Source organism: Chiloscyllium plagiosum, chromosome 21, assembly GCF_004010195.1.
Source record: "Chiloscyllium plagiosum isolate BGI_BamShark_2017 chromosome 21, ASM401019v2, whole genome shotgun sequence".
NCBI classification, from domain to species: domain Eukaryota; kingdom Metazoa; phylum Chordata; class Chondrichthyes; order Orectolobiformes; family Hemiscylliidae; genus Chiloscyllium; species Chiloscyllium plagiosum.
The window spans coordinates 42,691,241-42,705,452 of record NC_057730.1 but is presented as its reverse complement, the minus strand read 5'-3'; the positions used below and the strand labels follow the sequence as shown (position 1 = coordinate 42,705,452).

Genomic DNA, 14,212 nt, shown 5'->3' with positions numbered 1-14,212 from the left:
TTGTTTAAATGTAATATTACACAACTAATTGAGTTACTAAACTATTATAAATGATTTATAAATGATTTGGTGAGCTTGGTAGGGGGTAGGTGACCCACTGTGCCCAAGTCTTGGGAGGAGCACTATAGACTCAGTCTTACTGGGTCGCCGCCATCTTGGATCCCCTCCGTTCTCATTGTTGAGTATGAAATAATCAGACCCCTTAAATACGTCTTGGTGGTCTCCCAAAGCACCGATGGATTACTGGCCGTATCCCGATTGATGTCTCAAAAAGCCCTGAACTCCCTTGTGATGTACTGTACAAAGTTGCCATCCCTCAACAAAAACGGATCAATGTGCCAGTATCGTGTGTCTATTCCACTATCCTTCGCCTTAACATCCAAATACACTGCCACATGGTCTGAAATAGTTATGCTCCCATCCCTGCAGGCCAACACCAAGTTCAAACAAACCAATGGAACAAAGAACATATCAATTCTTGTGTGGCATTTGTACAGATGGGAGTAAAAGGTAAAATCCCTCCCATTCAGGTGGAGACACCTGCACACATCCATTAGCCCCAACTCCTTACTCAAGTCCACTAATTGTCTAGACTGCAGGGGTGTACTCGACAGAAGCCATGGCATCCTGTCTACCCCAGGTCCATGAGACGATTAAAGTCTCCTCCTATAATTGTATGGCACACCCCAACAGCCATTAATTTAGAGACCGCGTCATCTAAAAATTTGAGAGGATGAGCTGGGGGACAGTAAACGTTCAGGATGCCATACTCTTCTCAGTATCAGAACCTTGAGAATGACAAATCGTCAATACTCATCCTTGACCTGATCTATCACCTAAAATGGGAGGTTCCTTTGTACCAGTGTGGCCACTCCTCTGCTTTTGTAGTTGAAGGAGGAGAAGCATACCTTACCTTACTGTATGCTCCCCGCTGTAACTTCAGATGTTCCCGATCGGTTAAATGTGTCTCTTGCAGCAGAGCGATGTCAACCCTTTCCTTCTTAAGATTTGAGAGCACCTTTTTCCTTTTAATGGGGAATGGCTCCCCTTTATATTCCAGGTTCACCATCTGAACAGATCGCTAGCCATGACCGCACACTACAGCCCGCGGTCCCCCAAGAGGAAGGAGCCCATTCAATATGTGGCGAGTGGAAAAGAAAACTTTATCAAATCTAAAGACTATTGCTACAAACACTATTAAAACTAAGAAACTAACACTACTCCTAACTTGAACAAATAAACACAAAAACTACAAATCTCCAGCGATCGCACCCCTCACCCATAGGGGTCATTCACACTCAATATTACAGCTATCCTGGCTCCTTCCAGTTAAGACCGCGCTCCAAACCCAGGCAATGGAAAAAAGAATGTTATTTACACTCCTACAAATTAACAATGGATGCCCTCCCCTCCCCCTCCACATCTCAACCCCATACATCTTTACACCAAAGAAGTAACCACTCCTCACCCAGAAAAATAGAACAGTAAAATAACAGATAACTGCCAAACAGATACAACATAAAACAAGCCAGATTTTACACCAAAGCAAAACTAAGCCTATAAGGCCCAAGACCACGAAAGGGAAAAGAGTAAAGAAAGAGAAGATAATAAAAATTATGCCATTGTCTGCACATATCTTTTCCTCTTTCCTCCTCGGCGCAAGTCTATTATTTCAGCGAGTCCACAAATTCTTCTGCTTTTTCTGCTGAGTCGAAGTTATAGATAGATCCCCCATAATTAAAGCGTAGTACTGTGGGGTACCTCAAAGAATATTGAATATTAAGTCTCTTAATTTTTTCTTAACATTGTCAAAAGTCTTCCTTTTCTTAATTATGGCTCCAGAAAAGTCTTGAAAAAACATTATCCTCGAACCTTTATAAACCAAAGCCTGTGGATCTCTTCCCAGTCTTCTGGACGTTTCACTATTAAGTGCTTTTCTTTATAGAGCCGGAGTCGCACTAGGACCGAGCGGGGGCACTGATCTGACCTGGACCTGCGCATCACGATCCAGTGGGCCTGCTCCACACTCACCCAACCCGGCTCGAACTCCAGCCCCAGCGACTCTGGAAGCCGTCTCTCACGAAACTCAGCCAGGTTCTTGCCCTCCTCCCGCTCCGGAGGACCCATGACACCTAAGTTTTTTCTTCGACCTCGATTTTCGAGGTTGTCAACTTGTTCCAGCTAGGCCCGAACGTGGCCTTCCAAGGTTCGGATCCGCCCCTCAGAGTTCTCCATCACGGTCTCCGAGGCCGCTGCCCTTTGCTTAACTGCTTCCACACACCGATCCAACGCCCAGATATCCTGCTCATACTTTGTCAGCATGGCAGTAATCGGTTCCAGCGCTGTTTTGATTTTTTCACAGAGTTTTACAAACTCCGTGAGTAGGAGCTCCTGCTCCACTGAGCTTAACGGTGCCGCCACAGGAGTCGAAGCAGCAGCTGCGGGTGTGCCCGTCACACTATGGGAGTGCCCTGCCCTGCTGCACACCCCTAGCTCCCTGTCTTTTAGGTGTCTTCATCTTGACTCCAGAGCCTCCAAATCCTAATTTAAAGGGTTGTAGGTGCTCTTCCTGCTTTGTACTAAAAGGTGTCCTCAGGGGTGCCTAATGGGAGTGGTGGGTGGGGGAGGGGGAAAGAGGTAGGAGACCACCTTGCCTGGGGTAAGTCACAGAGCCCAACAGAGCACACTTTTCAGACTGCTGCATCTTGAATCTCTTGCAAATCACTTTAAATCTGACCCTTGTTTCTTTATTCCTTAATGAGTGGGAACAGTTTTTCCCGATTTAGTCTCTGAAGTCCACTTTGAAAACTTCTACCACATTTATTTACTTTGAAAACTTCTATCAGATCTTGTCTTAGCCTTCTCCTCTGCAAGGGGAGCAGTCCCAATTCCCTCAATCTATCTTAATGACTGAAGTTTCTCTTCCTGGAACTACTAGCCATCATACAATTATTTTTGCTATTTTCTTCCTCTTGAATGTGTCTTAAAGTTACTGACCAGAGATTGAGGATAAAATTAAATACCAGGATCATACAGCATACAGTTATAGCATAACTGACAGAACGTTGGTATTCGGTACAGCAAGAATTCAGAAGACAGTAGAATTTTATCATTTATTTACAGGGACACTGAATATATATCTGGAGTCCTGTGTATTGTCTGCCTACTTAAGAAGGATGTAAATGTTTAGCTTACAGTTCAAAGAGGGCATTGCTGGCTGCCTGGCCAGCATTTATTGGCAGTCAAGAAGGTGGTGGTGAGCTGCCTTCTTGAACCGCTGCAGTTCATTTGGTAGATCCACAATGTCCTTAGAGAAGGAATTCCAAGATTTTGACCTGATGACAGTGAAGGAAAGGTGGTATATTTCCAAGTCAGGATAGTGAGTGGTTTGGAGGGCAATTTGCAGCTGGTGGTGATCCCGTGTATTTGCTGTCTTTGTCTTTCTAGATGGAAGTGGCAGTGGGTTTGGAAGGTGCTGTTGAAGGACTTGGAATTTTTAAAATACATCTTGTGGATAGTATACACTGCTGCTACTGAGACCCGATCGCAGAGGAGGTGGATGCTTGGTGATGTGGTGCCAAACAAGTGGGCTACATTGTGCTGGATGGTGTCAAGCTTCTTGAGTGTTGTTGGAGCTGTGCCCATCCAAGAAAGCGGGGAAGATTCCATCACATTTCTGGCTTATGCCTTATAGATGGTGAACAAGTTTTGAGGAGTCAGGAGCTGAGTTATTCATTGTGGAATTTTAAGTCTCTGACCAACTTTTGTTGTTACTATATTTATATAATAAGTCCAGTTGAGTTTCTGGTCAATGATAACTCCCAGGCTGTTGATGGTGGAGGAATGACTGATGGTAACATCATTGAATGTCAAGGGGGCGGTGATGCGATTGTCTTTTATTGAAGATCTCCATTGCCTGGCATTTGTACGGTGTGAATGTTACTTGCTACTTGTCAGTCCAAGCCTGGATATTGTTCAAATCCTGCTGTATTTGAACACAGACTACTTCAGTATCTGAGTCGTCGCAAATGATGCTAAACAGTGTGCAATTATTGGCAAACCGTTCCACTTCTGATTTTACGATGGAGGAAGGCCACTGATAAAGCAACTGTAGCTGATTGGGCCTGGGATACTACCCTGAAGAACTCCTGCAGAAATGTCCTGGAGATGAGATGACTGATCTCCAAAAACCACGACCATTTTTGTGTGTGCCAGTTATGACTCCAACCAGCAAAAAATTGCCTCTGATTCCAATCAATTCCAGTTTTGCCAGGGCTCCTTGATGCCACACTTGATCAAATGCGGCCTTGATTTCAAGGACTGTCACTCTCACCTCACCTCAGGAATTCAGTCCTGTTTGGACAAGGGATGCAATGAGTGGCCCTGGCAGAACCCAAACTGGGAGTCAGTGATTACGGTTGTTGCTAAAAAGATGTTGCGTGAAGGCATTGTTGATGACACCTTCCATTACTTATGATTGGGAATTCAGTTTCAAAGTAAAGGATCACCAACTTAAGAGAGAGATATGGAGAATTCCTGTGTCACCTAGTTTCTAAATCCTTCAACATAGTAAAAAGAATACACCTGGATCAACTTTCTCAATCCTTTTCATGACCCTAGAAAAATTTATTAGATTGCCTGAAAGCCTCTTTTCATATATTTTAACACCAATACAGGTAACCTGGAAAATGCTGAACACAGAGTGAGTTATTCAGGTCACATCTGTCATCACATTTTTTTCATCAACAGCATAAATGATGACATGGGATGTATTCAAAGTGGAATATGCATTCACATCTACTATGTAAGCTAAGTAACTATGTGAGCAGAGACCAATATGTTCGGGGAGATATTTTTGCTGAATGCTGATTTGAGATTTTGCTATGTGAAAATGAAGCAGTCCAGGAAGCAGTATGAAAATTAAATCTCCTAATCAGGCCAGCATGTTACACAGATCTTTTTCAGATCAATTTCAATTGGGCATCTCACATTCAAAATGCATTCCTGAACAGAGAATTTAATTTGGCTCCAAAGCTGATGTTGTTCTGAAACAGATTCCCAGATGTAATCAAACTACCAGGCAGTTAAAAACATTCAGGAGATTTTCCTGATGAAGTCCTGCTCTCTTTGTCAAAGTCCTAATTTTAATCTTCTCCTCTGAGCAAGTCAGAATGTTGCTGGAAGCTAGTGGATTCTTGTTTAGATTTTCCGTTTGAATGCTCCAATTACTGGTGTATTAATGTTGTGCAGAGAAGTTGTTGCAGCTCTCCCTCCAGGTGCTAGAACAGGTCAGATGGTTTTTGCTTTCCTTTTTAAAAAGAAGATTCATTGGGGGACTAACAGGAGCAAAAACCACCCTATCACCAAATACCATTGACCATTCCTTGGGTTCTCAGTTTCCTGCTTTGCAATACCCTACTTCTACATGCTAAGGGTGGGCCTGTTGCCATTTCTTTCTGTTTTTCAGCTGAATGCTGCCCTGCATTGAAATCAGGATAACTGAAATGGCTGCACCTCTGATCTTCGCTCCATCTATGTTTGCTTGCACTTTCCTCACAGTGTTGAAATTACAAGTTCAGTGACAGGAACCTTGTGGTTGCAAATGTACATCATTCAAATGCGTGCCCTAACTCAACATTTAGTGCTGTGATTATTAACTTGACAAATGTAAGCTAACATTATCCTGTTCACTTCGTATTTGGGATTAAGACCCTTGCAGTGAAAGCATTAAATTCAGAATGTCTGTGTTTTGGTGCATGCTGCAAAGAGACACGGCAATCTAGCTAGTGCAACACATTGGGGAGATAGGAAAAGAAAACACACAAGTTATGTTAACAAGGGCTGACCAACAGAATTAGATGCTAGAATAATTTTTGACCAACATCTTGAAAAGCATTTAATATTTCATTGCTGCTTTCAAACTGAAATCTTAAAAGTGCCAAAGGGCACTGACTTTGCATTTCTGCATTGAAAAAGAATATACTTATTTAGCTAAAGATGCATAATTTATAAGTGAGAGTGTAAATGAAGAGAAATTCATGGACTCTTCCTGTGGTGCAATAATAAACTTGTCTTGGGTTTAATACTACAATTTCTAAATTTTTGTTTCATTATTTCTCCTACTTAGTCATTTCCAGTAAGTACCCTTTCACATTGTTTCATTTTAACGCTGGTACCCGGGCTTGCAATCTTATTGAGGGTTGTGAGATTTGTTTAACATTGTTTCATGTTAGTCTGTGGTAGCTATGAGACCTATTTGGTCCCATTTTGGAGCGGTCTCTCCCCTTTTCCAACTCTAATGTGCAGTCTCTTCCTGACTCCAACTCGCGCCCTCTATTGCTTTTCTCTCTTTAACCTGCATTCCTGCTCATGATCTAAATCCAATCCAAAGCTGGATATCTGGGGCTGTGATAGTGTGACTCCCAGCTGGGCAAAATCACATGTTGATCATCAGCATGTCTTTTAGCATAGGGAAGTTAGAAAAAAGACATGTTTTCTCCCTTTTCCCTGAACTACTACATAAAGCAGCTGAATTGTGGACTTTGCTTTATGACACTGCTAGTTCTCTATAAATGGGAGTACTTACAGCAACGAATGCACTCACAGAAAAAAGTCACAAGGTTAAAACTTTGCAAGTGTTATGCTTCTTTTTAAGCGTAAAAAGAAGCCCAAGCCTAGAATTCATTAGTGGGACAATGTGCATCTAGATTCAGATACCTAAAATTTAGCATTCTGGGTGAGTACTTAAACAATTGCTATACCCCATAAAAACATATAATACTCACTAAATGACCTCAATGCGGAATGAGTTGGCAATATGTGGGGAAGACAATGACCCTCTCTCTCTCTCACACCCAATTCTTTAGCACAACTATACCTCACCTTAAAAAAGACCATCAATGTCAGATAATTTAATAAAAGAGGTTTTGTTTAAGAGCCCCAACTCAGAGTGATGAGGAGCAGCAGATCTTCTACAACTGTACAGGAATTGCAATCCCTCAGCCCCTACAACCTGCTAGAGTTATTTAAAGGTTGTTCCTGGTGAACCAGATGTTTTATAGTTGATTATCTTGCTCAGGGGAGCTGCCTGTGGAGCACAACTTATGGCAATAGCTCAGGCTATTTATGTTAATGATGCCCAAAGACACTGCAGGCTGATCCTTTATTCCTCTTCTGAGATGGAATGCATATTGGGAGGTTATAATGTAGGTCCATGAAGTTAATTCACATTTGCCTAATATTTTTCTCTTTCATTAAATGCATTGAGGTATTTTCAGTTGTTTTGGATGTGACACACATAAAAATATGATACTACATTAAGATGTAGAATACATCACTATCTGAACCATGAATTATGGCAGAGGAATAAAAGTGAAGTTGACCATTTTCATAAAAATGCTGTGTAAACAGCCTCAGTGTAGCTATAAATCCATGATTAATTTATTCAAATTCTGACTAAAAACACCTGCGAGGCAGCAATTAACAAGAAATACTTCTCATTTAAAGGAAGGTCATAGTCTTCTCCAATCAACACAAGTGTTAGATCTGTCAAGTCAGAAAAGTATATATCACTGAACCGTGAATTGTGAATTCCAGAATTGATATGATAATGATGCTATATGTTTAAATATAAGCAATATTTGCATTTTTATTGTTTTTATCAAAAGTGACACTATTAAGTTAGACACACAGTCTAAACTAAGCAGTCAGCCTTTAAAGTCCTGCAGACACATGCAGTAAAACAACAAAAGGCTTCAACAAAATATTTTTGAATTAATTCAAGGCTGTCCACAGATCTGTCTGTCATCAGTTGTTACTTACGAGCTAACTCTGTCTGCAGTGAAGAAGGATCCCCAGTGGACTGGATGTTGAATCGTGGCATATCCTCATACACAAGCTCCCTGTAGTAAATCCGAAATCCCAACAATATGCCGTTTAAACCTTCTTCCTCTGGTGACTAGGAAGAAAGAAATTATAGAAATTATTCTCGATGTGTTTCCATGTTATCACGTTGATTTACCTGGTTCACGATGTGCTTTATTTCTGCCTTATTAATACATTTGTTTGCCTCTATTGCCAAAACATTAATCTACCCCTCAAATTGATTACTATGTAAATAAAATAACTGAAGAAGCATTAACCATACAAATGGAAACTACTTAACCCCAGGTAACAAAAAATAGATGATTCAATGTGGGGCAGTGAATGGTATCACCACAGTGGCCTGAAATACCATAAAAAAAGAGCAGAAAAGTCACCTGTGATTGTAGTCATACGATCAAAGGTTGATTGCAGTACAGGAGGCGGCCATTTAGTTCCTCATTATCTGTGCTGGCTGTCTGCAAGAGTAACTCATCAAGTTCCAAACTCACTCCTTTTCCCCAGAGCCCTGCAATTTCTTTCTCTTGGGAAAATTGTACAATTCTCCTTTGAAAGCTTTGATTGAATATTTTTCATTCACAATCTTGGGCAGTTCAGATTCAAACCCTTGGTTATGAGAGAAAAGATTTTCCTCATGTTGTCACCAAATTCTTTTGTCAGTCACCTTAAGCTGGTGTTCTCTGGTTCTCAATCCTTACACCAGTGGGAGCATCCAGATTTTTTTTATCATTTTGAGCAAATCTATCAGACCTGGAACCATTCTTTTCTGCACCATCTCCTCATATCTTCTCATTCTTCCTTAACAATAGAACCCAGAGCAGACACAATACTTCAGGTTTATCATGAGTGACCAATATTTCCTTGATTTTGAATTCTGTATCCCTATTTATAAAGTCCAACAGCCTGTATGTGAACCACACACTCAATATGCTCTTCCACCTCTCCCAAAACTAGTAGAAAGATCCTCCCCACGTCTGACCTTTCCAGGCCTCTCGGCATTCTGTAAGATTCAATGAGATCCCCCACATCCTTTTAAAGTCCATCAAGTACAGATCCAGAGCCCTCAACCGCTTTTCATATGACAAGTTCTTCAACCTGGGATCCTTCTTGTAAACTGCCTCTGGACACCCTCCAAAGGCAGCACATCCTTTCTTAGATACGAAGCCCTAAACTGCTCACAATAATCCAAATGTGCTCTGACCAGTGCTTTGTACTGCCTAAGCAAAATATCCCTGCTCTTGTATTTTGAAATGAATGCTAATATTGCATTAGTTTTCCTAACTACCAAATGAACCTCTATGCTAACCTTAACAGAATCCTGAACTAAGACTCCCGAGTCCCTTTTTATTTCAGATTTCCAAAGCCTTTCCCTATTAGAAAACATTCTACACCTCTATTCTTCTGACCAAAGTACATAACCTCACAATTTCCCACATTATACTCCATCTTCCACTTCTTTGTCCACTTTCCCAGCCTGTCCAAGTCCTTCTGCAGCCATCCTACCTCAACACTACTTGTTTCTCCACCTATCTTTGTGTCATCACCAAACTTAGCAACAATGTCCTCAGTTCTTTTGTCCAGATTGTTCAAGAAGAATGTGAATAGTTGTGGTTCCAAAACTGACCCCTGCAGAACTTCACTAGTCACTGTCTGCCATCCTGAAAAAGACTCCTTCATTTACAATCCCAGCCTTCTGCCAGTCAGCCAATTCTCTATTAATTTCAGTATCTTGCTCCGAACACCATCGGCTCTTATTTATTTAGCAGCCTGCTGTGTGGCACCTTGTCAAAGGACTTCTGGAAATCCAAATAGATCATGTTCACTGACTCTCTTTTGTTTCACTTACTTGTGATCTCCTCAAAGAATTCTAACAGATTTGTCACGTATGATCTCCCCTTGATGAAACTGTGCTGACCTAGCCCTATTTTACCATGAACTTCTAAGTACTCTGCATTCACATCTTTAATACTGGTCTCGAAAATCTTTCAATGACCAAGGTCAGGCTAAATGCTTTATACTTTCCCATCTTTTGCACCTCACCCTGCTTAAACAGGGGTGTAAACATTAGCTATTTTCCAATCCTCTGGGACTCTCCTAGACTCCAGTGAATCCAAAAGATTACCACCAATACCTCCACAATCTCCTCAGTTAACTTCTTTAGAACACTGCGGTGTAGTCCATCTTTTCTGGGTCATTTATTCCCCTTCAGACTTTTCACATTCTCCCTAGTCATGACCACTACACTCAACTCTGCCCCGTCTCTCTTGAAGTTGTGGTATGCTCCTTGTGTTTTCCACTGCGAAGATGGATGCAAAGTACCAATTCAGTTCACACGCCATTTCTTTGTTCCCTATTACCACTTCTCCCGCCACATTTTCCAGTGGTTCACTGTCCACTCTTGCTTCTACCTTACATTTTATATATCTTAAGAAACTCTTGCAATCATCTTTTATATATTACTAGCTAGCTAAACTTCATATCTCAACTTCTCCCTGCCTTTACTTTTTTAGTTGTTCTCTGCTGGTTTTTTAAAGGCTTTTCAATCCTCTGGCTTCCAGTTGATCTTCACATTGTATGATAATTCTTTTGCTTTTATCCTATCCCAACTTTCCTTGTCAGCTATGGTTGCCTTCTTCTCCCCTTAGTATGTTTCTTCTTCCTTCAGCTACCAGGCACCTTGTTCTTAGTGACAGGCATCGCACTCACTCTTGACGTTCTGGCATACTACTGATGCTTTTCAACATAAAGATGGATGCAAAGATGACCTTATGATGGAGGGAAGCCCCTGAGGAACTCTACAGTGATGTCTTGGAGCTGAGATGATTGACCTCCAGCAGCCACCGTGACTTTGCCTCTCACCCCCAACTACTGGTTATGCCAGACCAAACGAACGTAACTTAAACATGAGATGGAAGAGGATGAATGTTCAAAGGAAGGTGTTGGCTTTCTCCCTTTTGAATCTCAAGAGCAAATTACTGTGCCAACAGAGCATCCCATTCATTTAGTGCTAATAAAATATTTATTCACTGCACACACAGAAATGTTTCCAACTGGCAACAAACAAACACTAAAAAAAAGCACCTAATCCAATATGATGATTTTTGTTCAATGCGATTGATTTATAGCCATCAGTTACCATAAATTTAATTAGCCAAGTTGCTGTGATTTTTTTAATCACAGCTTTAATAGGCGAATGTAGGTAATAGTCATAATTTATAAACTGTCTAACTCAACCAAAAAGCAGGAGAACAGCTTGTGCAATTTAATGGCTGGGTTGTTTTCAGTTTATAAGAGAACCTTGTGTATGCAATAAAGTGTGCAATCTGAGTGTGATGCATGCAACCGAGCTTTTTGGATTTGCTTTTGATTCACTGGATGAAATGTTATGGAGACAATATTCAATAGCACACAAAATTAGGCATCAGCATTGCTATGTGTGATTAAGCCCCCACCAAATGAATGCAACAAAGGCAACACACCAACTTTGTGTGGTCTTTTGTTTAAATGATATCAGTGCCATATCATCTTTGATTGTACAACTATTTGGCTAGACATGACCAATATTGTGTGTGGCGAGTGTCGTACTATCACTTTAACAGTTGGAAATTGTAGTCTCTTAAAAACTGAGTTTTAGTAATACTTTCTTAGCATTAGATTTAATTTCATAGCTATCCCAGCAGTAACTAACTTTCCAAAATTCTAGTGTGGGAAAACAAAAGGAAAGAAGTATGAGAAACACAGAGGTCACAATGCACATTGAACTAGCTTCAACAGTTTAGCCAGTGCCAAATGTACTCTATTACCAGTCTGTTGTTTTCAAAACTAAGCATCGTTCTTCCAAACAATGGTAAATAAACCCCCAAATAAAGGTGAGCAAGGCAATAACTGTCATCAGATAGCATGTGTAGCTTTCCCATGGCCATTGGTGAAAAGGGTTCAGACAACTGATTGACAGAGAAAATAATCTGCCCCTAGAAATATGGTAGAACAATAAGTGCTCAGGGCAGAAGGGAGCTCTCATTGGTGAATTCTCACCAGGTAGTCATCAGAGAGCTGTTTTCTCAGATGGAAGGTGGACCAGAAGAGGACCCAGGGAAGAATTCCCTATCCTCTTGCTTGAGAGCAGGATGCTGCCCCCATAACTTTAATAAGACTAACACATGCAGTGCCAACAGCATGTCACTATTGTACGCTTTATAAATTAACCAATTTACGAAAATAAAAAGCTGATGGAATAGGTAAAGAGTAAAAATGTTTGCCAATGAGAATGCAATGTCTGCAGTGTAGACACACTGGATATTGATGTTGAGACAGAACATGAAACAGATTTCCTCCCTGATTTAGCTAAATTCAAGACATGACAAATACAAATCCATGAACAGACACCAGTGGGATTGCTACCTCACAAGATAAGGCAGGTAACTTTGGGAACATAGTTGAGAGTGCTCCTTTCACTGCTGCATTTCTCTGTATTGTGACAAAGACAGTGTGTATTGTCACCCAGGAGCCAGAAGAGGGCCTCTTAAGAAGCTACATCCAGGTGAGCCAAGTATGAGGATGTTATCACACGATCAGAGGCCACTGCCACTCTAGACCCAAGACAAAAGGATGTGTCTTCATAAGAGCAAATAACATAGGAGCTGAAATTAGGCTATTCAGCCCAGCGAGTCTGCTCCACCATTCAATCGTGGCCGAGACATTTCTCAACCCCATTCTATTGTCTTCTCCCTGTAACTCTTGATCTCTTGACAATCAAGAACCTATCTCAGTCTTAAACAGACTCAATTACCTGGCCTCCACAGTCTTCTGTGGCAATGAATTTCATAGATTCATCACTCTCTGGCTGAAGAACTTTCTCCTTACCTCTGTTCTAAAAGGTCCTCCCTTTACTCTAAGGCTGTGCCCTTGGGTCAGAGTTTCATCTACCAACGGAAACATCTTCCCTACATCTACCCTGTCCAGGCCATTCAGTATTCTGTAAGTTTCAAATAGCTTCCCCCTTATCCTTCTAAACTCCATTGAATATAGACCCAGAGTTTTCAAATGTTCCTCACATGTTCAGCTTTTCATTCCTGGAACATTCTTGTGAACCTCCTCTGAACCCGCTCCAGGGCCAGTACATTCTTCCCGAGATATGGTTTCATAACTATGCACAATACTCCAAATGTGATCTGACCAGAGCCTTATAGAGCCTCAGAAGTATATCCCTGCTTTTATATTCAAGTCCTCTCAAAATAAATGCCATCATTGCATTTGCCTTTCTGACTCAACCTTCAAATTTACCTCGAGAGAATCCTGGACTAGAACTCCCAAGTCTCTTTGCACTTCTGACTTCTGAATTTTCTCCCCGTTTAGAAGTTAGTCCATGCCTTTATTCTTCCTACCAAAGTGCATGACCTCACACTTTCCCACGGTTGCACTCCAACTGCCATTTCTTTGCCCATTCTCCTAACCTGTCCAAATCCTTCTGCAAGGATTCACTGAAAGAACCCAGAGTGTGGGGGCTTTTCCAGCAACACATTTTCAGCTCAAATCCTTCTGCAGCCTCCCCACCTCCTCAATGCTACCTATCCGTCCACCTATCTTAGTACCATCTGCAAACTTAGCCAGAATGCCCTCAGTTCCTTCATCTAGATTGTTAATGTATAAAGTGAAATGTTGTGGAACATCACTTGTCACCGGCTGCCATCCTGAGAAAGACACTTTTATCTCCACACTCTGTTTTCTGCCAGACAGCCAATCTTCTATCCATGCTACCACCTTGCCCCTAATGCCGTGGGCTCTATCATACTCATCGGCCTCCTGTGCAGCATCTTGTCAAAGACCTTCTGGAAGTTCAGCTAGGTAACATCCTTTGGCTCTCCTTGGTCTAACCTGCTCATTCCTTCCTCAAAGAATTCTAGCAGATTTATCAGGCATGATCTCCCCTTGATGAAACCATGCTGACTTTGCTCTATTTTATCATAAACTTCCAAGTATTCAGAAATCTCATCCTTTACAATGGACTCCAAAATATTTCCCACGACTGAGGCTGGGCTAATCGGCCTATAATTTTCTGCCTTTTGCCTTACTCCCTTTTTAAACAAGGGTTTGTCACATTAGCGAATTTCGAGTCCTTTGGGACCCTCCCTGACTCTAGCAATTCCTGAAAGATCACCTCCACTACCTCTTCAGCTATCTCCTTTAGAACTCTGGGACGTAGGTCATCTGGCCCAGGTGATTAATCCACCTTCAGGCCATTCAGATTTTCTAGCACTTCTCCTTGGTGATGGCCACCATACTCAGCTCGCCTCCTTTCTCTCTGGAATTGTTTGGGATATTACTCATGTCT

The 14,212-nt window shown here is 41.5% G+C and overlaps 1 protein-coding gene across 4 annotated transcripts in view; it reads right to left on the bottom strand.

Moving 5' to 3' along the window:
• The window catches only part of sdk1a (sidekick cell adhesion molecule 1a), an 856,101-nt gene that overhangs the window by 84,667 nt on the left and 757,222 nt on the right, over nt 1-14,212 (bottom strand). For all 4 annotated transcript variants that reach the window (XM_043711901.1, XM_043711903.1, XM_043711902.1 and 1 more), the window contains one exon: nt 7,822-7,957. In XM_043711901.1, coding sequence (XP_043567836.1) covers nt 7,822-7,957 — 136 coding nt within the window. The remainder of the gene's footprint in view (nt 1-7,821; nt 7,958-14,212) is intronic.